General features: G+C 41.7%; 1 protein-coding gene across 5 annotated transcripts; it reads right to left on the bottom strand.

Annotated features, from left to right (window-relative positions):
• Positions 1 to 1007: 1007 nt before the first annotated feature.
• B3GNT2 (UDP-GlcNAc:betaGal beta-1,3-N-acetylglucosaminyltransferase 2) lies at positions 1008 to 27517 on the bottom strand. 5 transcript variants are annotated; one of them, XM_074864298.1, is made up of 3 exons: positions 24247 to 24847; positions 6806 to 6930; positions 1008 to 3455 (listed from the first exon to the last, which is right to left on the bottom strand). In XM_074864298.1, exon 3 carries the CDS (start codon positions 3444 to 3446, stop codon positions 2253 to 2255), a length of 1194 nt encoding a protein of 397 aa, XP_074720399.1. In that variant the 5' UTR covers positions 3447 to 3455; positions 6806 to 6930; positions 24247 to 24847; the 3' UTR covers positions 1008 to 2252. The 5 variants fall into 5 exon arrangements, with proteins under 5 accessions (XP_074720399.1, XP_074720401.1, XP_074720396.1 ...); XM_074864300.1 differs by lacking the exons at positions 6806 to 6930; positions 24247 to 24847 and adding an exon at positions 27495 to 27517; XM_074864295.1 differs by lacking the exon at positions 6806 to 6930 and having other exon boundaries at positions 24247 to 24846.
• Positions 27518 to 27790: the final 273 nt, after the last annotated feature.

The following is a 27790-nucleotide window of genomic DNA, read 5'->3' as shown; positions in this document are numbered from 1 at the left end:
CATTTTACTAACAGGTTAATATCACATGTGCACTCCACCCTATCTTACTCATATGATTTAATTCTTAGGCTCTTTTCCTGTCCCTTTGTTTCTGCAACCTGGTCTTGTTTGTGTTCGATCCTTCCCTGGAACTCATCACTACATTTAGTTCTCACTTGCCTCCCCCTCTGCCACTCTCTCCCGCCGTATCTCTGCTCACCCACAGTACCCTCCTCTTCCTCCCTCTAGTCCACAAAGACTTTTAACACCACATCTCTACTTACAGTCCCCATCATCAGCATAACCTCCTTCCTTTCACTTGGCCCAAACTCTTGACAAAAATCCCACTAATATTTAGAAAGAAACAGGGTGCTTAGCACACTAGGAAGAACAGAGTAGGAAGTAACACATAAGAAAGTAAAATCTGCAGAAAGAAGAAATTTCTCATGAGGAATGACAAGGCACAGGGGCCACACCTCATGGCACAATACCAGAGTACAGTCTGTCTTTATCTATCCCAGGGTTGATGTGAACATCTACAGAACACAAAGGTGGAAGACCAGACCACCCTGCCTCCCTCCCCCACCCCCCAAAAAAAGCACCACATTTGTTCTTCAAGGTAAACAAAGGAACAAGAAAGCAGGTGAAGAAGCCAAAAGAGTTGTAGCTGCCAAGTTATTTCAAACAAAAATTAAAGTGCTAGCCATTCAATCCATTCCTTGACTCCTTTCAATTGTACAAGCAGTGTTATTGTACAGGCAATTATTTCTCTATGTACTATTTTTCCTAGGGCACTTGACATTCCCTTGCTTTTGCCAGAGTTGTCCATCTATTACAGTATCTAACAAATGCACACACAGTTGCGACAGTGTTTTCTTGATAAGTCTGCTACATAAGCGTTAGAGAAAGTTGCCAAATGAAGTCTTTTGCCTCTGAACTTCTGCAATGTGTTGTTACTGAATGCCACGCAGTAGAGTGCAACTTCTCTGTAAGCCAACACTGGGTCTCAAATGAAGCGTTACAAGAAATATTTAAATCACATTTTATTTTTCAAATTCAAAAATAACAATTAGCTTTATTTAACATGTTACACGTCTCACGGATTTAAAATATCATGCTCTATTTAAATATCTGAGTGACAACACTATACAAATAAAATGTTACACAAAATATATTTAAGAAAATGTTTTGGTCTTCAATCTGAACAATAAATAGACAGGCACTTCTACATATACAAAGGAAGCAACCACTATTTAGAATAAGTCTTATAAGCAAGATGTGAAAATACAGAAGATCTGAGTTTTGAGAACATGTTTAACTCTACATGAGACATCATGCAACTTCAAAGTTTGTTTCAAAATTCAAAACTCTTAGGATCTGCACAATTTTAGATATGCTACCGCTTTATAGGATATCCAAACCATGCTCTCAGAAGCAATGTGCAATTTCAGTTCTCTGCATCAAATCAAGCTACCTGATCACATTTAGTGCCAAAATAGAAAACAAGGACTGACCAGGGTAGCTTTTCACATAAATAACATGAGCAACAAGTCAACTTTACCTCACATAAGCTTGGGGCAGGGGGCAGACCTAACTGTACCTAGTGCCCAGCCCCAAACAAAATCTGTTCTTCCTTTTCCTTATATACTCAGCTCTTTTATGGGGTGTTTCAAACAGTATTATGCTTTTTTTATTAAAAAAACATAATCTAATGAAAGGGTGAATCCTTCAGACACAGGCATGCTTTGCACAAAAGATCATAAGTAAAGGAAAAAACACTGTTCTGGGGTGCAAAAAGACTGGAAACTATAAATTAAAAAAATTCAATAGTTAAAGTCTCATAAGAGTGTTTCATACTTAAAGTAAAACTACATTCCTCCAATTTGTGAATTTTCAATTTACAGTGGTTTCCATACAGCCACACACAAACACTACTCAAGGAAAAATTATCCTCCACCATCACAATTAATGAAAGATGCATTGCAGTAGGCAATCCCTGTTTCCAATACAGCTAACTGACAGCTAGTTACATCCTTGAAGTCCTTTTCAAAATTAAGACTAATATTGAAATGATGACCACCAGGACAGTGGAAAAGTCAGGACCAAGTCTTCAAGCCATCCCCTCAAATTTTAATGTTATTTTCATTTTCAAAAGTACAGGAAGAAGTTTCCAGAGAAAATTAAACTATTAAACAGAGCTTCAATGGTCCACCAAGAAAGTCAGAGCCAATCTTGGAAAGTTATTTGGACTTAAGACACTTATGCACATTACTTTAACAATTTAAGTGTGGATCCTGCAAGCGTGTCCAAATCTTAATCATTTCTTGAGGTTTTCTACTATGTACTAACATTAAGTTTGTGTAGGAACATATGTTATTTCTGTATTTCTCTTCAATATCAAATGTTTTGAAGCCTTTGTGTTTTTCCGGAGCAAGCCCAAGCTTCTGAAGGCACATTCCAGTATAAACATCATCAATAGGGTAAAGGAGTACCTGCTCAGATGCATTATTCAGTCTTAATGCCAGATCACCAGAGTACAGAAACCCACCACCTCCTGCATATGGAGGATATGAACCTTCATAAACACTTTCTGGGATGTAGTACTTCAATTTTTTTTCTCTATGAGGTCCAGCATCTTTGATTACATCGCCTATAAATAAGTCTTTGGCTTTGTCCTTTGATAAGCTCTTCAAGTAATCCAGGATCTGATGGGTATTCACAAAAACATCATCATCACCCTTAAAAATAAACTGGACATCTGCGCAGCTGCTGCTGACCCACTTAAGAAACAGCACCTCTTTCAGAGTTAAATTGAAGAAAGTGTCTCTGTAGTTCCAGAGGAGAATGTCTTGGTGGGTTTCACTCTCAAATTTTATCATGTCTGAAAGATCAGGGAAATTATCCTCTGGTGGGGTCTGTCCAAGTAAGAAGACCCTTTTGACTGTCACATCCCCCGATTTTATTTCCTTGCCCCAGGATTCCCTAATTGCTTGCCTTCTATCAAAATGGGGTGTAAGTGACTTAATAGCCAGCAGCAGAAAAGGTCTATGTTTGCACTTGTTTGGCTGATCCATTAATAATGAGTAATTTCTACATCTCAAATAAAGTAGAAAGTCTTTGAATCTGTCCGGCAAGTTTGCAAAGTCACTAACCTCTGAATGTACCCATGGATCAGGGTCGCAGGAACTGAGAACGCTCGAGTTAGAAACTAAGTTCTCTTCCACAGTCATATTGGAAAGCAAGTTCAGAATAGGGTTGTACAGCAGTTCAAGCTTCTGTTGCTGTTTGTTCCAATAAGCTTTGTGAGGAGTGTATTTTCTCCAGAATTTGCTGCGTGGTATAATAACACGGCCTTTTGCATTCTTCTCTTGGCTGCCACTTTTTGAGACTTCCACAATCACATAAATAAAAATGTTTACCATCATCAGAATTCCCAGCAGCTTTAATCTTCTGCGTCCAACACTCATTTCTCATATCTGGAAAGAGAAAAAAAAAAAGTATTTTTAGCCTTCTTCCTACCAAGTTCTTCATCTCATAAAAATGCAAACCATTTTCATACAAAGAATGTGCAAGTTAGTAACCTAAACCCAGAGCTTACCTACACCCAAAAAAAGAGAAAAACTAATCTACCTCTAGCACATGCACACCTACATCTAGTAGAGGTTTGGAGTTTCATCAGCAAACAAGAAGCTGGTAAGAATGTAAAACTTCCATTTGCTGCTTAGGAATTTTACACAGCATTTCACAGTGAACCTAAATTAGCCAGCAGTTTTTGCTCCTCATTTAAATCTCCTTGAAACACTTGACTGTATAGTAATTAGAATCTGACCCTTCATCTTGGCAAAGGCAGGCAGAGAAACTTTTTTTTCTGCTAGTAAGGTAAGCTTAAGGGTATAGAATAAATTGCTGTACGATGTCAGTTATTTTAAGTTTCAAACTTTTATACTTGCACTCTTATACCTTCCAACTACATAACAGGCAGAGCTGAATTTGAAAGCATACAATTAGTTTCTGTCCATTTCACTTGGCTGTTCCTTATGAGAGGCTGACAAAACTGGCCAGCTGCATTGCTGGTATTCAGATCTCTGCAGACAGAAGAGAACATTAATTTTGCTTTGGTTTTTTTCTCCAGCTGGAAAAGGAAACAAATGGCAGCAGACAGTGAAAATGTAATTATTCCTAGGAAGGAAAAAGAAACTGAAAAGAAATCAAAAAAGGAGAGGTTTCCCATATACATAAGACCAGGAACACCACGCATACCTCTGTTGTAGCAAAGGTTATTCTGTGACCTATCTTGTTTTTACTGAAGAGAGAAAATGGATCAATCCCTCTTTCTTCCACAGCCTGGGAATGAAAGGTTCACAGTACAAGGAGCAACTTGAAAACAGTGTGTTCCTCTAAAGTAGTGCTTATCAAACAGTTTACTAGCCCAGAGGTATATCAACATACAAGCTACACAAAATTTAACAAGCCACTCTAAATTGGGAAGTCAGACTAGAAAGTAATTCAGAATGAGTAAGAAAGTTAGTAAGACTACATTTAAGTCAGATACCGAGCTCACCGTTGAAGACGCTTTCATTTGCCAGGAGTATAAATAATTATTGGAAAACCAGAAAAACCTAATGAAATAAAAGATTCGTAGTCACTCTCAAAAGCCCAGCTATAAACACTGCCTCAGAGGTCCTGAAATCACAGCGGAACAGCAGTCAGGAAGGTACACTTGAGAAGTACACCTTGTACTTGCTCTTCCTTTTCATTTTATTTTCAGCCATCACCAGACACCTGAGCTAGACTGACCCTTGGTCTCTTCTCGTTTGACCAGTCTTACTTTCTTTTACTCCTCAGCAAGTTAAACACAAAATTGAGTAAGAAAGCAGCAGGCAAATAATCAGTAATTTCCCCCCCCCCCCATTCGACCCCTGGATTCTCATTAAATCCGGGGGGGGCGGGGGGAGAAGAATTTTTTAATTTTTTAAAATTTAAATAAAAAGCCACTCCTAGAAACAATGGACTACTCAGAGAAAAATCCCTATTCTTCCTTGATCTGACCTCATGTACCATCTGCATATTTATCTTTGTATACGCTCAGGCCAGATTTACTTTATTTAATGTCCTGTTCTCAGCCAGCTGAAGTTTGCTGTTCTAATTTTAAGTAGTCTTCTTCTGTACCTCGAAGACAAAAACAAACTTGTGGTCAGTGCCATCATTCAACCTGAACAGCTGAATTGTTAGAAAGCACTGGCTGGCCACACACAGTTCAAAGAAACTATCTTCCTCTTTCAACTGCCACAGTAGATTCAGCTATTATACACCATTTTTCTTCCCTTCCAGTACACACGAAAATACTGGAGAAGCAGCTGTCCTTTGCTCTGTACTATTCCATGCAGTTCAGCGTGCACATCAGTGCTTATCTACCCTGTCCTCTATAGCACTTCTCACCAGAACAACAAATGACGTGGTATTTGACCTGTGATCCCAGGACTCCCGAGACAGCAGGGTGAGAAGCTCCCCGCCAGAAACAGCTAACAAACACAGGATTGTCAAGAGCTCAGCCAGAGCCTGATTTTCCAGGATACGTAGCACTACACAGCTCACCTGTCACAGCCCCAGTTACTGAGCTGTGAGTATTCAACACCTCTGCAAGTCACCTGGATGCTTGACCGGAGACTGTTCTGAACACAATGAGACACGATTTGCAGAGACTTCATTTCAATCACTTAAAATCCTTCAAATCACTAAGTCTTTTGGGTAAGCATTCAAATTCTGTAACTACAAGAATCTTAATCTTCCTGGGTTTTCACTTGCAGCCTTGCAATCCCTGCAGCAAATGAGAGGGGGATCCTACACAGGAAAATCTCCACTTACTGTTAGACTTGGTAGAACTTCTCATCAGAAAAAGAACAAGTCTGGCAGGATGACAGTGGTTTCACCACACAAAGCACAGTAATTGCTATCAGTCTCACATATAAGTACTGCCAGTATAATTTTCAGTCTCATTTTTAAAAAGCCATCCAACATTGGTGAGAAAATTAGTGTTTCTGAGAAAAAAAAAGAATTTTATCGGACATGAACATCCCCCACAATTCTGCATGAAAGCATTCTTTTCTGTAATCAAAAGCTACCTACATGTGTTTTTTATCAATTCATTTAAAAATATACTCATTAAGAATATCAAACCAATACTAAGGGCTACCAAGTAAAAAAAGGGATAAAAAATGCTTTGTTAAAGCATCCTTTTCCTAAACTAGACAAAGACAGGTTGTATTAAACACTTATTCATAGCATTAGATTGAGGTCCCTGAACTAAAAGCAAACAGGAAACAATCAGACTTCAGAAAGGCTATTTCTATAAACTGAAATAGAATTCTCAGTTTTATAATTAATAGGTATTAGCTTTAATCATTACACCTGAAGACAGGAATTGATAAAAGGATGCCAGCTCAGCAATTCCACATCAAGTGGTTGGACTAGATGATCTTCAAGGTCCTTTCCAACCTAGATGATTCTGTGATTCTGTGAACTGGATTTATCACAAAACACGGTATAACAATTCTCATCACTGGGGGTGGGGGGGGGTGTGTGTGCATGCTGCATTTGTAATGTTGTTGCTAGTGGGGGCTTGGGTTTTTTTGCTTTGGGGTTTTTTTGGTGTGGTGGGTTTTTTTTCTTTCACAAGTAAACACAAGGTAAATCTCATTTCTTCATCTGCTTTGCTGACACAGCAGTGGATTGACCAAAGCGCCAGCAGATTACAGATTTTCTGCGCTGGGCAGCTTGCTAAGGAGCAGCATCACAGAGCACAAGACAGCACCCATTTCCTACTTACAGCTTAGCGACAGCAATCTGGACAGATCACAAGAACTTTCTCCTATTCCAGTAACAGCTTCTTCTATCAGCATTAATGTTACAAAAATTCCCAGCTGCCTCCTTTGACTGCTGAGGATGGAAGATCTGTTAGGGAAGCCAAAAACAAACTAAAAGTGATCTGGCTCATACTGAAATTTATCTGATGCATTTTTATACTAGTTTTGTTGAAGAACCAAGATGAGCAGCATAAAGCAATACTCTATTCGAAAAATTCCTGCTGCTTTCGGTGTTAAAAAAGAAGAGGCTGGAACACTTAGCTAGCTATCATAAAAAGCAGAACACAAGAGTAAACACTATATATTGGTAAAGCAAATCACAGTATACAAAGAACCTCAGGAACAGAAAATCCCACAGAAATTTCTTCCACCTTCAGCGGGTAAGGTGAGGAGAATTATGTACACTCAAAGGTGACCTGACACACAGTTTTTCAGTGCTTGTTTTCAACTTCTCAGCTACAGTGATATGAACACCATTTTAGCCATCAGTTCAAGTTTGTACAAATCACCACAGTTCTGCCTATGCAACTCCCAGCTGCACAGTTATGCGTCAGTCTCACTGCATACATAAAGTCTAGTTGTTCAAAGCCTTTAGGAAACATCCATGCGGCTAGGAAAAAGAAGGTTAACGTTAACCATACTCTGGATAAACAGAGGTTCTGCTACAGATACAGTATTTGGAATGATTCTGTAGAAATGGGGGGGAAGAGGGAGGAGTAGCAGCCCTCTTCAGCTCCAGTTCACTCTTCACTGCAGTCAAAACTAAGGTATTGATAGAAGGGAACAGATTTATGGAGCCACAAAAGAAGCACTGGGATCAAGAGATGGATGGAGGAGGCAAGCCAGCAGAATCTGGGAAGAAAACCAGCTTCACTGTGGGACCAGGCAGCAATCAATAAAAGAAGATGAACCACAACAGAAGATGGAAACAGGTAATACAAAAAAGCCATGAGCTACCAGAAAATATTCCAAACATCCAAAAAGCTTTAAGTCCAAATAACATTAATGTGAAATGGTGAGAAACTGTTCACGGGTTGTTTTTAAAACAGTACTGTTTTGTGTTTTATCTCAAGAGTGTATGTATTCCAAAAGCCTATGAGGACCTACTCAGAAGTCTAGAGTAGTTAGTATGAAATTCACAGAACCACTCTCCTGAGCTAGAAGGGACCCATGAGGATCATTGAGTCCAACTCTTGACTCCTCACAGGGCAACCTAAAAGTTAAACCATATATCCAAGAGCACTGTGCAAATGCTTCTTGAATATCAAGTATGTGCACTCCATCCAGTTCCAGGAATTAATTATACAAGAGCCACTCTTTCCTGGAGGCAAGAAGTTACACTTAACAGGGGTCATGACGCCTCCTGACAAAAGACAAGGGTTACATCTGGAGGAGGCCAAGCTCAAGGTCAAAACCAAGAATAAGTACCCCCAAGTGTACCTGCCTCTAACTAAGGGGACATGTCATATATCAGTTTGAACTTCTCACAGCAGAGCTAGCATCCTGCAGAATTCTGATTAGCTCTATTATAACATTTGATTTTCTGTTCTGATTTCACAAAATCCATATGTGAAACATGGTAACAGTTTTAACTTTTTTTTTTGTAACTGATGCTACTAAGACATTGCTATGCACAAAAACAAGCCTAGATCTCTACTGAGGTTTAGCTGTAGGACACAAAAAGGCAAGAGGAAGAAGCAGATGTTGCAAAGAAGTGGCTAAAAACCAAAAATTTCAGAAAAAGCAATCCTCTCTAAGGTAGAGACAATGAGACACAGTGGATTCAGATGATGCTTTAACCAGTCCTCTATAGCAAGATGTCAAAACAAATACACCTAGATTTGCAGTCACTGAGTGCAGCCTGGAATCAATCCGAACAGGAATTCTAAGGACCTGGAACTTGCTTCAACATCCAGTTTTTGGCAGATGCTGGACATCACCCTAAACTATGAACCAGGTTTTCTTTCCTACAGTTTTTAAGCAAGGCACTACTTCATTTGAGTTGGAGATGTGATCATAGATGGTAAACATCTTTAAGGCGGGATAGGCAGGTGCTCTTTTGGAAATACCATCAAAACAAAGAAGGGCGCTGACAAGCATGAAAGCAAGCAGCAAATGGATACATTTTGACAGTCAATGCTACCAATTTTACCCATGAAACAACAAAAAACCTCTTTCCTGAAAAGTCAGACCAAGTTTATATCTAACTTACTTCATTCTGCTTATATTCAACAAAACACCGAGTGTTTAAAATACCAGAGGATTAACTGCTTGCTTACATGTTAACTAAGATATCATAAGACAACTTCAGGAAAGCCACTTTCCTAAATGAACGGAACTTTCTTTTATTCCAGGTTTCCATTTAGTAACCTGAGTTTCAAAGAACCATATATTCATAGACCAGATATTGACCATGTTTGTTGACTGTTACTGATGTTAAACTTAAGTTCCTAACCAGTGGAGCCTCTTACTAAGATGCCCAACTGTTGTACTTTGCAGCTGCTTCTGCAGCACTCTACTCTGCAGAGATGAATACCCATCCCCAGATCCCCCTTGCAATGCACTGAGTACACCTATAGCATAAAACTAAAGAACAAGCCTTCAGGAGGGAGCTATAAAGGGAAAGCAACTGTTACTTCATATGTCTTAATACTGACTGAAAAGTCATCTTCTTTGCTCTTAAGTACTGAAGGCCATGATAAATTATGCAGTCAGATTGCTGGTGACTAAATACCTAAAATTACTTGTTATTGGCAGGAGGGCTCCATCATTTCCCTTTCAAATAAAGGGGTAAATTTTATTAACACCACCACTGGGCACAATGCAATGCAACACTGCTCAGCAAGGACCCTTAAAAGCAATTTCAGGTCAGCAAGTAGGTTCACACAGCACAACCCTGAACAGCGCAAGGGTGTTAGCTTGTGTTCCAAAGGCAGCAATAGCCTGTGGTAGCCCAGTGACCCGTGCTGCATTCCACTGCACAGCACAGGCATACCAGTAAACTCTTCCAGCAAGATGAAGAAAATGCAGTATTCCTGTTTACTACATAATGAAGGAAAGTTTCAGCAAGTAAAAGACAGGTAAGACGACAGCCATTTTCAAGGTTATAGTTCTATTTAAAAATAAGTTTAAATGGTGTTTCTAGATGTACCAAACATCAGCTTCTTCACTCCAAGACCAGTCCTTTGCTATTAAAACATTCTTCCTTTATGCTTTTACTTATGAATTTCATTAATCTCAAGTCTCAACATGGAAGCTCAATAGCAGTAAAAATAAGCTGTGACTACCAGCGAGCAGTCTCAACAGCAGCATATCATACAGATTTGCAGCTAAGGAAACCATCCAAAGCAGAGCTCCCTTAAAACTGCCTGAATATTTAGCATTGACAATCAACAATTCCCCTGGGAAAAGAATACCAGGTAACATGATGTGGACTACCTCAGGTGGCGTTCCCTCCCACACTGCATATACCCGCATGAGCATTCCTGCACCAGCAAAATGCTCCACAGCAGATGCAGCCACAGTAGCAAATCTGTACTTCGAGGCACTAAACCAAACCTAGGCACGCTCATGCAACCCCAGAACGAAAAAAAAACAACACTTTTAACCAGACTACCTGCCTCAACCCTTGCCTCTTGCAGCAGTTCCAGGCTGTGGATCCACAAGCAGCTGAACCAATCTAATCGCCTGACCCCTCCTTTCGATGGAGGCTTTCTCCTCCTCCCTTTCTGCCTCTAAGAACTCAGGCCCTGTCCCTCCCTCGCACTGGCTCTGGTGCTCTGCCAGGCCTCTCCGTAAATTAGTTCACATCACTAACCCAGCAGAAAACTAACAATGACCAGAGATGCACACCAGATAAGCACCACAGCAGCTACAGTGAAAGCACACAGCAGACAGAGGGGAGCAGACAGATCTCCCCTCTTCAGCAGGGATGACAACATACCAGGAACTGAACCTTGGTTCTGGATGCATAATCCCTTCCACCCTCTAACAAGAGGCTATCTAACATCATGGCAATGACAACGTTATACTTACACCTTGGTGCAAACAGTCATATAATACTCATTTTTTAACAGATCATGCAGACGCAAGGTAAAACATCTAACTTTTCCACCTCTAAGTCTGACAGAAGCCATCACCTTTAATTGCAAATACTTGTATCTTCTACTGAGGACAGGAGTTATGCTGTATTTTCTAAGTGGGCTGAGTAACCTGTCTACATTATTTCACTGCCAAACCCAAGCATTAAATGTCTATTTAACTCACTGGGGCTGACAAAAGATAAGATAACCTTATTACCTGCACATATTGCACCTACCACACTCCACTGGTTCAGGCATAAACTAACAGGAGTTTGGCAAAACGAAGCTGTAACTCAGGTACCTAACAGATACTACCACCTTTCTTTGGAGAGACTAGCTATAACTGGGGCTATGGCAGACTTGGATCTCAGCATGTAACTTCATTCTGAAGCCTGAATCCCCTTACAGCAGCTGTACATGCAGCACAACCTCTGGGAATGCTAACAATAGTGCATGCAACAGTGAAGATAATTTTTAAAACTATTAAACACATCACAAGCCACATGCAGTCCCTCTAACCTCCTGTGAGATGCACCAGTTCTAATACCTCAGTGCTGTTCAGTGAGTCAAAAGAGATTCCCTGATCGAGCAACAACACAGTTTTAGAATGTGAAGACGTTAAGAGCCACAGGCTGTTATAAAGTGTCTGTGCTACTTCCAGCTTTAAAGAACCCGAACACTCTATCTTCTTAACTACACACAACCATATCTCTTTTTCCCTCAGAACTTCATACAAGTCCACTTTCACACCATAGCAATTAAGAACATCTTAAGAACTGGCAAATTCAACAGATACCAGTATTCTGCTTCTGCAGAAGCATGTCACAGTGGTTACCTCTGAATAACAGTCAATGTTTTCTGTGTTCTTCAAACACCACAGTCAGTCTGAAACAATGTTCCAGCTGGAGGAAAGTTACCAAGATAACAACACACTACACAATGCATTAAAAATAGAATGAAATTCAGAGCAGTTAATGTTTATTTTGACAACAGTTTTAATTAATTGCATCTATACCTTCTTTGAGCCTATTACTTAGTTTTGGAAGAAATTCTGCTCTTCAAATATTTTAATACCAAAAGGCACCAGTGCAACTTGGGCATGGAATTTCAAGACCCAAGTAAACAGCAAGACTGAGGAAGGATGTGCTCGTATTTTCCTAAAACACAGCCCGAGGCATAAAGAGGTATAAAGAGTTTGAATAAAAGCCAATCTAACTTCACATTCTGCACATTTGCACGTTTGCTCAAAAAACCCAAAATCAAACCCAAAAAAACACCCCACCAAAAAACCAATGGTACAGTGAGGCACTTCTGTAGTAATACTCTCCTGATTTTCTGCAGTAAGGTATTAGAGGGCCAGGAACTGCATTTGAACCATGTTTAATTACTGTTATTGAACCTAATCTGACTTTGTCCCATCCCTCTTTGAACCTGTTCATATTTTCAACTTTTATGAACTCCACTGGTGATAAATTCCACAATTTTTCACATAGCAAGAACTTGGAATAATTTGCTTTTCTATTACCATGCAAGAGGGGAACCCTTGGAAAATACAACACAAAAAAAAAAGCAGTTATGCACATTTGCCATATCAGCTAATATAACGAACCTTTTATCTGTCCTCTGCTCCTTCTTTGCCACAATAAGTAGTTCTAGTCATTTTATTTCTGGAACTATTTTGCACTTCCTTGTCTTCTGCCTTCCCTTCTATTAGGTCATTTTTGATATGGCAACAGCAACAAAAAAGCATTTAGTACTTGAAGTTCACAAATAAGAAATTGTGGAGACTTTTTTAAAGCTATGTATCAATGGGGCTTGGTATAAGGCACAAGCCACATAGCATACTCAGTCTTGCTAAACATAATAAGGAAAGATAATTACTTCCAAAATAACCACAACATTTGAGAAAGAACTCTTTCCCACACACATCTATGGGTATTCCCATTAGCTTAGAAAGCTTTCTCATTTAAAACATCCACACATGGAACTGGTTGTCCAAGACCCTCATGGCAGGTGGATGATGCTGAGCTTTTGCCACTCAATTTTTCAGGAAAGTCATCGTTGTCTTGCCACCCATATGAGGTTGGATCTTCTCAATTCCATTTCCAGCACCCACAAATTTTACCACTAAAATTATCACTAATCAACACTTATTTTGGCTGTCTGGTAAAAAGATTAACTTGACCTGAATCCTCAATGTTCCTGATATTACCCTTAACCAACCTGTTGACTCCCAGATCATGCCCTACAATTTAAGGGAATGAAGCATACACTGCACAAAATCATAGACTTTTTAATCAGTTTTGGGCTACACTTTAAAAAAGTTACTTTGCTTATCTTACCCACACCATTAACTCCTTTCCCAGATGGATTCTGCCCCTCCCTTCTGAAATGGACTGATGAAAACAAGTAGTAAAATCCTCATAAACTTTAAAATCAATCTGAAACTGCCAATGTGAAAGAGGATTGTTAGACAGTTGCCAGTCTTCCAATGAAACAAGCATTTTTGTGGTCATCTGCTCAATTCACCCTTTGCCTTAAAGGTACGGCTTCCATGTTACTGTTTTCCACTCCACCTAACTCTCAACCATGAACTCAGCTGCTTCACAATGTAGCTTTAGAGTAGCTACCATAATAAACTTGGGCCCCTGTCAGCTCTACCACTGGTTTATCTTATAGTTTACAAACTCAACACTAACTTTTCAAGTCTGAAACTGGTACAGAAGGATTGAAGGTTCTTACACGAAATAAAGTGATCACCAAGCCTCAAGCATTGCAGTTACCCTAGGCACAGTGACAAAGCTCTCCACTGCCCCTCCTTTTCTGGTAGCCCATTTGTAGCCCTATTCCTACAGAAGGGTTTTCAAATATGGTCTTGTTCTTGCTTTGAAATAATGCCTCTCAGCTTCACTGGTAGTTTTTGGATAATTCTACATTGGGGGCGGGGGGGGCAATTACAACAAAACTTCTGCAGCAGTAGCAATACCGGAGCTACCTACAGACTTCAGGAAGTAACTGCAATGTTCATTCTCAATTCATTTGGCACATCACATTTGCAGTCAGAAGGATAAAAGCTTAGACCCAGCTTCTAAAATTATGCTGAATAAACATATGCCTGCACACAGATGGGTAAAAAACCCTAGTTTCCAAGTGAAATGGTGTTAAAAAAAAAAGGGAAGATATAAACTGTTGCAACTTCCCCACACAGAAAAGTCTCACTCCATGTGGCATTTAATCCAGTATCCTACAAGAAACTCTTTTTATTTTTTTTCTTTAGTGGATGATATACTTAAGACAAGCTGATCTAATGAACATGTACTATTCAATCCAATGGTAATTAACTGGCTTGCATAAAAACCTTTAAAAAATTTTAATCATCAAAACGAGGCCCACAAACTATTTTCAACAACCCAAACTTTTGCCATCAGCCAAGGAAAAACTATGGTGAAAATGAAAGAATGTATTTCTAAGCTTTGACTGACTTTATCAAGCACTAAAGCAATAGCCCACATCTGAACAGCTCCCTTCTCATTCATTCTTACAGGAGCTACCATATTATGAAGGTGATATTCCAAGAACCCTATTTGGATTATGTTTCCAATGGCAGATTGAATGCAGCAATTAAGGAATAGTCTTAAACAGCACATAAGGTGGAAATTACCATCACTTGCATTTACTACTTCATAAATAAAAATTATTTTATAAAAACATCTCATGAAGGTTATTAAATATACGAATCTTAGAAATACAAGAGAACATAACTTTATGCTTTACCGAATTTTAAGTACAGTGGTACATAAAATACATGGCATTTTCTCTAAATACAATCTGGAATTGTAACTCATAGCCCAGTTTTGTGAACCACTGCTGGCTTACAGAATAGAAGTTACTATTTTAACTACAGAACAGGTAAATATTTTTCCCCACACAGGCTGACAGTAACTGTCATCTGACACCATGTAAATACACATAAAGTGGCTTTATTATGTTAGTTGTATCATCTAATTTGTTTCCTATGATGCACAGGACAACTTCGAAATATTCTAGGCAGCTGCTTCCAAAAAAAAACCTGTGCAACTACTACAGTAGGAAGGCACAAAGATGATGAAGTCATCGTGCACCCCGCACAAGCTACAGCTCTGATGTGGAAGAACAAAGCAAGACTCTGCTTGCAGCCTCCCAAACCTTATCCAAGCCACAACCACAACCAAGTAGAAAACATGTTCCAACAAGGTTCTTCCACAGCATAAACCAGATTTGACCACACTCCATCACCGGATCTCACCAAGACTCCAAACCACACGCATTAAGAGTCAGTCTTCATTAGGTAAGAATAACGTCCTATATAGGCTTGTCAGTAGACAATCAGATTATCACTGAAGCCAACTCCTCTAGGTGCAATGCAGACAGATCCTGCAGCTATCTTAAGGGATCTGCGAGCACTACAAACATTTAAATTTCTCAGACTACTACTACTACCTAATGTCAGCAGGCTTATTCACTGCAGAGCCTTGCTTCTCAAAGCGATCAGATAACGCACAACATTTAAAGGCGTTGCTCAAAGCAGTTATGTCAAGATGAAACTCAAGAAGTTAACTTGTCAGAAGATGCAACACAAAGGTGGGGAAATCCCTGCTACACTAAAGTTTGTAACAGCATAATGAGAATCCAAAACTCCCTATCCCTAACAGCCTACTTCGCTGCTGTCCTGAGACTACTGACGTCAGCTTCCAACTGTGGTATTAAGACTGAATAGTCCTTTCATTTACTGCTGAATGCGAAGTTCTGAATATCAGAATCCCAAAACCTTCAGAGTACGTTAGACTACTGCTATGTTTCCTGCACCAATTCCAGGTGCTTCCCTCCCTCTAGCTCCTCAAACAGGAAAGAGAAGTTACCAGAATGTCACCTTTTAAGGTATGCTATTTCAAATAACATCTATGAAACAAAAGTTTTGTTGACCTTTATACTGCTGCTTAGAAATACTGCAGCAACACCCACAAAGTTCACATCAAGTTATCATTACAAAGTAATTCAGGAAATAAAAACTTTTTTTTAACTTCATTAAAACCAGTTTATGTGAAAGTTCTGCCCGACAATACTTACAGATGGAAGAGATACCACCAGATCTCCACTATCTCAAACTGAACACTTCCAACCCTGAATCAAATTGATAAAGTCACAAAACCTTCAACTGGAGTGATCCATTTTTTCATCCATTTTTAATTAGGAAGTTAGCTACCAGTAAATCACTCAGATCATCCCAACCTTGTCTATATTTTAAGTTATTATAGGTGTCTCTCACAAAAGGTCTGGGTTTAATTAAGAAGATATTTAATAATGTGTACCTATTGAATTCAGTGCGAGTTAGGTCTAAATATTTTTTTTACCTATTAAAATTAAATCATCGGATTGGCTGAAAGAATGTTCAGTTCATTTTGAATTGTTTCAAGTGTTCCTACAGAAGATCAAGGTACATGCAAGAAAAGCCCTCTGGTCATTACAAAAAGTTTTCTATAAACTCGGTCCCAGGTTTAATGTATATTCCAATTTTTCTACTGGTATGAACTACTCAAGTTTGGTCTTGATTTTCTACAGGGAAAAAAGCAACAGAGCTCCACCACACTTACATAAGGCAACCGAAATCATGGCAGCGTCCCTATAAATTAGTACATCGTGCCAATATTACCATTCTATACTGGCATACCTGCAGCCACACTAAACATCTGTGAAGGTGTTCCTAACTGTGCATGCAAAATAATTTGTGCTAAGAAAAGTTTGGTTTCTTTGTTTAAGAGCAAAAAGGGTTTGGGTTGTTGGTTTTGGGTTTTTTTAGTAACTGAGATTTCACACTGACAACCAAAGGTAAGATCTCAACTTGCTATAAAAATTAGTATTAAAGTTTAATACCTCAGTATTTGAGGGCCCGCATTAGTACCTGTTTTTCCCATTTTGGTATACAAAAAAAAACCCCAAAACATGTCATTCTAAGGTCAGTTCAAGCTTTAGAATTATGACATTATGCAATTTGATAGGAATAACCCAGAGCTGCCAGCTTCTGATTTATGAACTTCAGTTTTTATGTAACTTTGAGAAAGCTTCAGCTTGAACAAACAGTAAATTATGAAGAATCAACAGGTTTAACTGAGTGGCAGCAGAGAAGTATTTCTTGGAAGAAAATTAATTGTCATTCATCACACTGATTATAAGTTGTAGGGTACAGTTTCATGGCAGTTTAAAACAGTTTCAGTCATGGCTGACACATTCCTGTAATTTATTCCTTCCCCTATAAACTTCAAAGACTCCCATCCCACCTTTGCACAGATTTCACTGTGGTGAGTCAGTTTGGGAACTAAAGAGGATGATAAAGAACCTTGCAATAAAGCAGCGATTAGTTTTCAGCTGGCTCACATCACTAGATTTGCTTGCTGCTGTGCTGCACAAACACCAGTAACAGTGCAGGAGAGGGAAGACTCACAAAGCCAAGACCGCAGCAGATCCCATTTTCCATCAGCTTAAGCTTTCAGGTACCAGCACACTGCTGCTGCTGCAGCCTGACACTACTGATCCTGTTCCCACCTTCACTCACAGAGGTCCCACCAGCAGGGCCAGACAAGCACCGGGTGCACTGGTCCACCAGAAGCAGCTAGCCTTTAGGCAACCTCAACCATAACAAGACACACCTTGGGGTTTGAATTTCTAACACTTTTCATAATCAAGGCAGTTGGTTAGCTATTGAACTAGCATGACTCACCCGTTTCTGCTACTCCTAGAGTGGCCTGCTCCAGTGTTATCTCCCCATAATTATCAGAAAGCTAAGGAAGTGAGCTACTTTCAGATATTTAGCACATGGATCAATGCTAGTTCTGGTAATAAAGAACAAAGAGTGGATCACACACTGAAAGCATCAGCCAGGTTTGCAATGGTCATTTAAAAAGATTAATTCTGCTGGAGAGGAACTGTCTTCTTACTTTTATGCTGTATTTGAAATAAGTGATTTAGCATACCTATTCAAGAGGCAGATAACCATAGTTTCCACAAACAAGACAATCCATCTCCTCCTGGTATCTCTTCAAGCTTTATCTTAAAACCAATAATTACTACTGCCTTAACCATATTACAACCACCTTTATGTTTTCATAGAGAGCATTCGCTATTTAGTCAACTAACAAAGCCGTCCTTTAAGCACGATACTTCAAGTCATCAAAATTTTACCTCTGCTTTGTCTTCTTGCCCATGTTAGACCATCAGACACAGGCCACACTACGAAAAACTATGTTTCAAAAGCAAAGACACTGTAACTTGGTATGTCTAATGAGGTTACTGCACCTAATGACCATTGCCCTTTTGGGTTAAAATAAACACACACTGGTTTTCAATTTGACTTCCATGAGTTGCCACCTTTCCAGCCAGTGACTGGATGATGGGACACACAGCTGGGACAGTAACCTTCCCAGCCATCTCAAGTCATGTTTCCCTACAAGTGCAATACGGTTACTCAATCAAAAATCAATTCAAATCAAATTCATACTGTGAATATTCAGGTCAGAATTCCAGGATTTGCCTCTGAATTTACAGTACTGAACTAAATAAATGTTTAAGAATACAAAACCTACATTTTAAAATGCAAATACATGAAAAGACTTTTGCCTTTAATTGGTTTTGGTTTCAAGTGTAATTAACAAGTACAGGAAAAAAAGGTTTTTCATCTTTCTGAAGAATTCATTTAAAGTTCAGAAAATCAATGGAGTTGTAAGTAGGGAAGTTCATTTTCCTCTGTCAAACTTGTAGAATATAAGATACAGATCTCATTCCAGCCTATCAAATTTCAGGAAAAGGTAACAATTTCTCCAGCACTTTTTAGGCAGCTAACGATGCATATAAGTACCAAGAGGATTTTGTGAAAGATCTTTAAGCAGGTTAGGCAGCTAACTCCCATTTCTGTTAACCGCAGATAAGTGCCCAACCCCATTAGACTTCTAAATCCAAACAGGAACTTCTGTATCTGTTACCTGCACACCAATGCGAAGCACCCACTACATTTGAGTGGTTTGACTAATCAACTCCAAGCTGTTCTGCATGTCTTTTAATTGGTTTTATACAAAACTAAATCAAGTTTGCAGTAACATTCTCCAAGCCAAAGACAGCCTTCCATTACCATTTTCTAACATTCAAATATAAAAATATCACTGCTCAAGTAAGATGAAAGAACACTAAATTTACGGTACAGTCTGACATTCATCAGTACTGCTTCTTAAACTGAATTAAAAAATCCCACCCCTTCCCAGTCCATGAATTCCCATATTTGCACAGCTCACTGCATTACATTATGTATAAACCTGAAGACAAGCAAACAGAAAGGTTATTTCTCAACCCACTTGGTTCCTCAATTCAGTTCACAATGCAGCTGCACAAACAGCTCCACCACCAGAACAGGCTGGGGGCACAGACAGGAGCCCTGCTTTAGCCGCACCAGCCTACAGCAGGATGCTATCGGCTGGAAACCCAGTGCAGGCCGAGGGGCAGGTGTCTGCGGCAGGAAGCTGAGCACCACACACACACCTTGGCGGGCACAAACTTTCCATACCACACTGCTACTGTAACATGCATATCCTCTGGTGGTTCATAAACCATGGAGAACTGATCTTGTATAGAAAAATAAGAAAATTAGTCATCCACCAAAAAAAAAAAATATCAAGATTTCTCGCTCATTTGATTTAGATAGTTGACTTACAAATTAAGTCATTTAGTCAATTCACTCTCAGAGTGGCTCCTCTGTGAGCTTAAGATGAAGCAGCTGCTAAATTTCAGAAGTTATTTACAAAGAGGAACAAAACTAGTTCCAAGTTAAATGCTTTTCAACTCTTACTATTGTATTTCTCTCAAACAACAAAGCTTTCTTAACCAACTGCTGGTGAAGTTGTTTCATCAATTCTCCCTTTAAAAATCTCAGCACCGCACCCATCAAACACTGGGATTCTCCTCATTTAAATGCTAATTGCTTCTCATGAGACATCCACTCAATCATTCTTTTGCATAGTTCATCACAAGACGTTTTAATGATCCAGTATTTTCACTGGGTTTTACACGATCTGGAGACTTGGGGAGGTTTATTTACTCATCTTTTAAATCCTTAAAGGCCCAAAGAAATCGGTGAAAAAGATACAAGTGCAGTACCAAGCCCAAGATACCTGTCAGTTCTTCCTATGTAAAAGGCAAAATGTGCCTGAACAGATCTGAGAGATTTATTCCCCAACTTTCAGTTAGTGACTTGATTGTTCTGTACCGAAATGACGGGAAGAGCCTGTATTTCATTATATCATCATCATCTTTTCTTGGCTATTTTTTGCTAATTTTTGAGCACATAAGGATTCTAAAAGGCAACTGTGAAGTCGTAGCAGCCTGATAAAAAACATTACATATATATTTGTGAGGTCAGAACATGACATTACAGGGAGATTACATTAGTCATTTTTATTAACTGCACTCACAGGCACAAATTCTTCTCCAAACCATGTGAACCACTTGTCTGAATATAGCCTACGACGCACTAGAAACATCAAATACAAGTCCTGTGATTTCTCATGCATGCAGCCACAACAACCACACCTTCTTCCTAAACTAAATGTTAATATTTTGGTTAAAAATGTTATTTTTCAAACAACCATTTGGGATTATAATTTGGTATACCTGAAAAAGATTTAAAGAATTTAAATTTGAAAAGCAAATAGATGCCTACTTGCTTCAAAATTACTTATGTACTTCTACTGTATAGTAATAGAAAATACAATAAATAGACATAACAGGGAAAAAATCCAAAACTGACAACCTATGAAAGGGACAAAAATGGTTTCAAGCTTTTGGAAGGGGATCAATCCTAATGGCCTTCCAGAAACATTAACATGAAAACCAGACATGTTAAAAGGCTCATTATGTTAATGAATACATATTTTTTCTGTATTTTGTGCTTTCTACAAAAACACACCAATCAAACTAAACAAAATAAATTATTAAAACTTTGTTGCCACAGTAAGTATACTCTCACCAATAGCTTCCCCCACCCCCTTCGGCCTATTCTTGGCAAGTTTTAGAATTATACAGTTTAAGAAGCTTTAAGTGTGTGACAAACCTACAAGGAACATACTAGGCTTTAAGAGTGTTGATACTTCAACCAAAAAAGAAGCAGCTAATGGGATTTTTACAGCAGGAAACAACCAAATCCAATAAAACACAGAGATCTGGAACATCAAGCCTTGATGTATTTCTGACAAGAGCTGCTCAGCCACTTTCCATCAAACCCACAAGTCTGACAGCACACAGAAAAAGCCGATCAAGTACCAAACTTTGTGAAGTTTCACAAGCTGTCTGAAGTAAAGATTTTACAAGATAATTTGACACACATTTGTCAAAAATTAAGTCATCTGCTGAAAAAGAACAAGTTACCAAAGAAGTTGGCTGAGGATTTTAATTGATACTGTTCAATCTTTTTCCTCTCCATTAGTTAATTTGGAGAAATAGGGCTATAGAGATTTCAGTCAAGCACACGTATCGATGACAAGCCATCCCTATTTCTTGACTGTTGTGATAATGACAACATTGGCTGTGGTAGGAGACATATGACTATGTCCTATGTTTCAACACGACCAGCACTGACATAGACTGTCTTTTATCACCACCATTTGTTCTCCTTCAAGTGGTTTCACACAGTCAACAGGAAAAATCACTATCAGAGCTAGTCCCACTACAAATATAGCTGCACCAGGTGGCAGCAAAATGACAACTGCTAAGGGTCTTGACGCTGACAAGTCACCATGGAGGAGTACTCTGCTGAGACTCCATTCTCTAAGGAGTCTGATGGGTAGGCAAGAAGAGGGAAGACTCAAATCCTGCATTTTTTTTCTTCCATATACAGCATAACTTATTCATGCAGACAACTGCATGTATTTGTCAGCACAGAATACAAAACCACTTTAGCCACTTCTCATTTTTCATCAAAGCCTTTCTGAGCAAGCACAACTTTTAAATTGATCTCCTCAGCAGCATCTTTATTACCTAGAAGTATTAAAAAAAATTTAGGAGGAGCTTACAGGCAATAAATAATAACAACATTTTTGACCCCCAGTGACATTGTGTTCATGAGGGACAATCTCTACGGAGATTAGTGAGCTACAGCTATTATGAGACAGGGCATCGGACGGCTAGCTAGCACTCCCAGTCATCGAATGCATAACCTTCAAAACAAGTCCCTTCAGCAGTGTTACCTTGCTGCTGTACCTCCTTTTCCTCCATCTCCCTCATCTATTTATAGTACATGGGGAAAAGAAACAAGCAAAAATCCAAGCAAAACCAGTTTACAGATGACAAAATTACCTAAAACAAATTCTAATTTTTGATCACTTTATGCAGTGTCTGTAGCTTCCTCATAGCTGTTCAACAGTATTGCACACCATCTCAGGTAGAAAGTCACATGTTCAAAGCAAGCAGAAAAATCAGGATTGCCTTTAAGCCAAAAGATTTCAATTCAAACATTGTATTTTTAATTATACAACAAACATTCTGTACTTGAATTCATCTCCATTGCAATATTGTTTTTTAAAGAGTCTATTCTCTCCAAGTTGTTCATGGCCCCGGAAAAAAAACAAAAAAAAAAACAAAAAACACAACCAACCAACATTAGAAATTACATCTGCTGAACCAGAAAGCTGATTCTCCGTTTTGTTTCCTCCACACATTTGGTAATAATTTGGAGCTAATTCAACTCCTCCAGTGGTTTCAACAGGCATTAGGCTGGGTCACCGAGGTGACAAGGTAGCCGTTGCCAGCAGCCAGTTCCTCGGCTCGTCATATACCACTCACCGGAGCGTCATCTGCTCCTCCACCCCACCCGCACACACCCCCCTCCGTGACAGCATGAAAATCTGATGCAAAAGCGGAACTGCAAGAGAACATGAAACCGTTTTAAGCAACTCTAAAAGAGAACTAAATTCGAGGCTGTCTCTCTTTAAGACAGGGGAGGAATAATTAACCAGAAATTTCCTCAAAGGAGAACGCTATAATCATGTTTCCTCAACAACTTTCAGATTATATATTTAGCGTGTAATTTTATGTATTCATCCTTCCACATCCAGATGAAACTTCTGTGCCCAAACCCACTGTGTCCAAAATAATTAAAAAAAAAAATCACCCAGGGGAAAAAAACCCAACCAAACCAGGTAAACAATTTGCATAGTTAAAACTAAACATTAGTGTTTAATAATCAACTCCAACAGCACTGAGCATTTTGGGAAGTCAGACTAAAGGGTTACTCAAGTAACTTTCACCATAAATTTTTGCAGGATGACTAATGAATTGTGAGCTGCAGTTTGGCCACAATCATAGCAAGTAACCTGAAGTCCCCTCCTGATGGGGTACAGCATGTCTCAGGAAGTTTGAAGGATTAAAAAGCATCATCTCTTACAGGAGCACATATATTTGGGCCAACTCTAGCAAAAATAACATTCTCCCCCTTTCAGTGAACCTTTGCTGAACGCAAAGTCCATACTTTAGAGCCACCACCTCAGCACTACGCAGTAACAGCAAAGTCCTAACGCTGCGCAGATATTAATAATTAACCTACGAGGTTACAGCCTGCTAATTAGCTGACCCCACGAGCTGTGCGAGTCTTCTAGCTCCACCACCACCCCCGAAGAAAACCCGACGGGCTCTACCGTGCCTGCGTCCTCCCCTCTAGCCAAGGAGAGTATTGCAGCAGCACCCAGCACTGCAGCAACCGTACGTCTCAGGTTTTCTCTGGAAAAAGCTCACTGTTCCAGCATCAACTCCTCCTCCCCACGTTTCAAAAGCCAAAAAAAAGCGACAACGACAAACATACGGTCATTTAACTCAGCTGGGCTGGCCTAAGTTTCATCCATGCCAGCAGATTGCGCCTTTGCCGCCTTCTCACCGAGTTTGTTGCAACATGTGCCGGCTGCCGATGCTCCTCTGCGCCTGGGCAGATTTCGCGTCCGCGTGGTTTAACCCCACCCTTTCACCGCCTGTCACCACCCCCACGAGGGGGAAAAAAAATTTTAAAAGCCCCAAAAATTCCAAATAAATATATATGTCTCCGACCGTTCGCCCCCCACCATCAGCACACAAATAAGTAGGGGCTGTAAGAAAGAAACCTCACAATCTGGAAAAGGAGGGGAGGTAAAAATTAAGTTAAAAACCGAGTATTTTTCTTTCCCCCGCCTCTCCTTAGCCCTTTTCGCAGCGCCGACCCCCGCTGCCCCAAGGAGGCAGCGCTGGCGGGGCCGGCAGCCGAGACCCCCTCACGCACGTACCTTGCCAGGCTGCCGCGGGTCTCCGCCGGGTTTCTTCCTGCCGCCACCTCCGCATCCACCATGCTTTTGTCCGGCCACGGGCTGCCTCTACGCGGTGGGGGTCCCTCCCCCCCCCCGCACCACCCACCCCCCGGCGCCGGCCTGCCGCCCTACCACGGCCCCAGCGGCCGGCAGGGCTCCATGCCGCCGCGCTCCGCCAGCTCCCGCAGAGGGCGAGGGCTCAGCACCTGAGGGCGATGCCGGGGCGGCGCTGAGGCGGCCACGGAAGGGCTAGTCCCGTCCCGCCACCTCCCCGCGGGACGGCGCTCGCCGCCGCCGCCGCCGCTCTCTCCTCAGGGCCGGCCGCGCCCCGGCGGAGGTGCGAGCCCGCGGCGGCCCGGCGGAGGGAGCGGGGCTGAGGGCGAGGAGAAGGGATGCGGGAAGGGAGAAAAACAGCCCCAAACGAAGCGCTCTGGGCTCCGGCGGGAGGGGGGGGGGGGGGGGGGAGGGGGGGCCGAGCGGCCGTAGGAGGGGTCGGGAAGCGCCTCACTTGTTGCCCTGTGGCAGAGCCGCGCGCCCGCCTTCCCGCTCGTCACGCGCGGCCTCCCCGCGCGAGCGCGCGCGCACACCGCCTACCAGCAGAGCGGCGCCGCCGCGGCTCGCGCCACGCGCTGCAGGCGGCTGAGGGGGGGCGGGGGGGGGGGGGTGCTCCCGCTGAAGCCCCGCCTCCGACCGGCCGGCGGCGCAGCGGATTGGCGGACCGGGCGGCGCGGCGCAGCGGATTGGCGGGCCGGGAGGAGCGGCACGGCGTGGGGCCGGGTGGGGGAGGCTGGGGGGCGTCCCTGCGCCCCCTCTGGCCTCGGTCGTCCCCGCGGTTGCTGGATTGTCGTGTCCCTGAGGAGACGAGCGGGCGGGCGGAGGGAGAGGCGTAGCACCGCCGCCCTCGCCGGCCCTTCCCCAGCAGGACAGAGTCGCCCCACCACCCTTCCCGCCGCCCCACGGCTTGGGGCACCGCGCCTCGCCACCCGGCGCCACGGGGCCGCCCATCCCCGTATCCCGATCCCACCACCATGGCGCCCGCCCGCAGCCCTGCTTCCCGTCTGCCATGTTCTCCCTTGACGCCTCACCCCCTTCCTGAGGTAGAACACCCCGAGAAGGTGGAATCAGTGTCCGCCGGCATCAGTGTCCACCGGCTGTCCACAGGCACCCATATCTTGCTGCAAAATACACCAGCGCTGACTGTCAGCACAAGAGGGAGGTGTCACTCAGGGCCTACCCCCCAAGAGGAGGGCGCCTGGTTTGGGGGCCATTTCCACAGGGAGGGATTCACACTTGACCCAGCAGAAAGGCAAACACCAAGACATTTATGTCTGCCAGCTTTGTTGGCCGGATGAGGTGAGGTGGTGCCTCCTTCCCGCCCTCCTGCAATAATAAAAACACATTTTCAGAGGTAATACCTTGTTGTACAGGCTGGCAGCCTCTACAGTCACAGGGGCAGCTGGTTGTGGCTCCAAAACATCTTTATGACGATGTTCATTCCTTTGGTTTTTTTCCACACAGCATCAAGCAAAAGAGGAGAACCCGCAACCGTGCTGAAAAATGCCATTCCACATCACTTTTTTTTTTTTTTAACATTTCTCCTTTTTAAGCAAGGTAATTGCAACCAGCTCAGTTTTATGTGGTGGTCTGCAAAGCTTTTGTTACTGAGTCCGGGAGGGAGAAGAAAAGGACAGGTTTACACTGTCAATACTTCCCTTAGTAAATAAGTTTCTGAGAGTTTCAGATTTTGGAAATTTGCCCTCCAGAGCTGATACTAATCATGCATGACTCACTCATTAGTAACCCTCTTTTTTTTTTTTTGTTGTTTGCTTACTTGCTAAATTGATGAGACTACAAATCCTGGCCAAACATCCCTACTGAAACAAACTAGAGAAATCTCCAAGACCCAGGATGCTTACTGAAATAAAACATAAAAATGTGTGCTGTTACAGCAAGGAGTACAGTCTTTAGTCTCATCATGGCCACATCAACAGCACCCAGCAGATTTACAGTTCCTGTGGACTATGAACCACACAGCTTTTTGTCCTATACAGGAAGAAAATGAACACATGCCATTTGTTTCTATTTTTAGCACCTGTATTCTCAATCCAATATAAGGAGAGGCCCAACCAAAGCAATTATCTCAATGTCACCTGGCACAGTCATTTAAAAACTGTTTTCACTGCAAAGGGAGAAGTAAGCATGCCCCACGATCCTTGAAAATACATGTTTATGCACTTCCATTTTACATTGCTCATTTCACCAAGACTCAGTAGCTGATGTGCACAGGCGTAAGCACGACTGGTTTGGTAAAAACAGCGTGAGTACCCACAGCACATACTGAGCCCCCCATACTCTGCGTCATTAAATATTGGAGGCCCATAGAAAACCTGCAGTGAGTCTCCTGGAGCTGCTCCAAAATCTCGTTCAGGAGTCTGGAAGGAATGTCCCCATCCACGATGCATTGGGAGGGACATCTCATTCCTCTTCAAATATTTATAGATGTACTTCACGTTTGAGTAAAGTTGTCCTTTTCATCAAAGTAGAAAGATTACAGCAAAGGGAGGAATTACCCTAAATCAGCAAGCATCTTTGTCCATTAAGTAACACAAGGCTCAAAAGGAGAATTAAGCGTCTGGCAGCCAGGAGCTTGGCTCCTCTGCACAGGAGATTTCATAATGATATATTTTGAGATCAATTAAAAAGAAAAGGAAAACAAAAAATCAACTAGAACAGCATGTCACGTAACACTGGGTGCTAAGGAGCCTGAAAAAACACATTAAAGCTGAGAAGTTTGAATGATGGCGAAATGGTCTGCTGTCTTTGGGGGAAAAGACATTTCTCCCTGTCCCACACCCACAGCCACGCTTGCTCCTCTGTAATGTAACCGACTCAACTGGTCACAGGGCTGCGTTGTGAAACCTTGAGGGGGGAAGGTGTTTTAACCCAAATATATTCCCTGATCCAATTGGCAGCCGAGCCTCAAAAATTAGCTGAAGGGGGGAAAATACCTAGAATCGACATTGCCACTGAGCACAGCGTATTGTCAAACCACTGTCTAATCACAATGCCCCCACTGTGCTCAGTGCGGCTACACCCTAAAAACCCCAGTGGGGGGTAAGGCAGGAGCTCACTTTCTAGCCCTGCTCCCCCCGAGAGCAAGCAGCTCGACCTTCTCGAACTCTGTGCATCACACCCAGCAAAGTGTTAAGCCTGGGGAGGTTTCTTACCTGATGCTGCCGATTAACAGGTCCCAGTATGAGTAACAGCGAGTGCAGTGCTGTCCCCAGGCAGGGGCTGCAGGGCTTCAGTGTGCCTCAGCCTGCTACAACAGCATGAAAACTGCTCCAGTTCTAGACTCAAATCTCCTCTGTCACTCATCAGGTTTAATAAAGTGTCATTAGCACAAAACAATCCCACAAAGCAACTCTACCCCCGTCCCGCTGTGACATCCTCCCTTCAGGCTTCACTCCAAATCAGCCTCCTTCCCTCCTGCCCCATGCACGCTCACGGGGGGGGTGTGGGT

This window comes from Strix uralensis, chromosome 3, assembly GCF_047716275.1.
Source record: "Strix uralensis isolate ZFMK-TIS-50842 chromosome 3, bStrUra1, whole genome shotgun sequence".
Taxonomy (NCBI): domain Eukaryota; kingdom Metazoa; phylum Chordata; class Aves; order Strigiformes; family Strigidae; genus Strix; species Strix uralensis.
The sequence above is the reverse complement of the archived record's forward strand: the minus strand, read 5'-3'. Positions and strand labels throughout refer to the sequence as shown.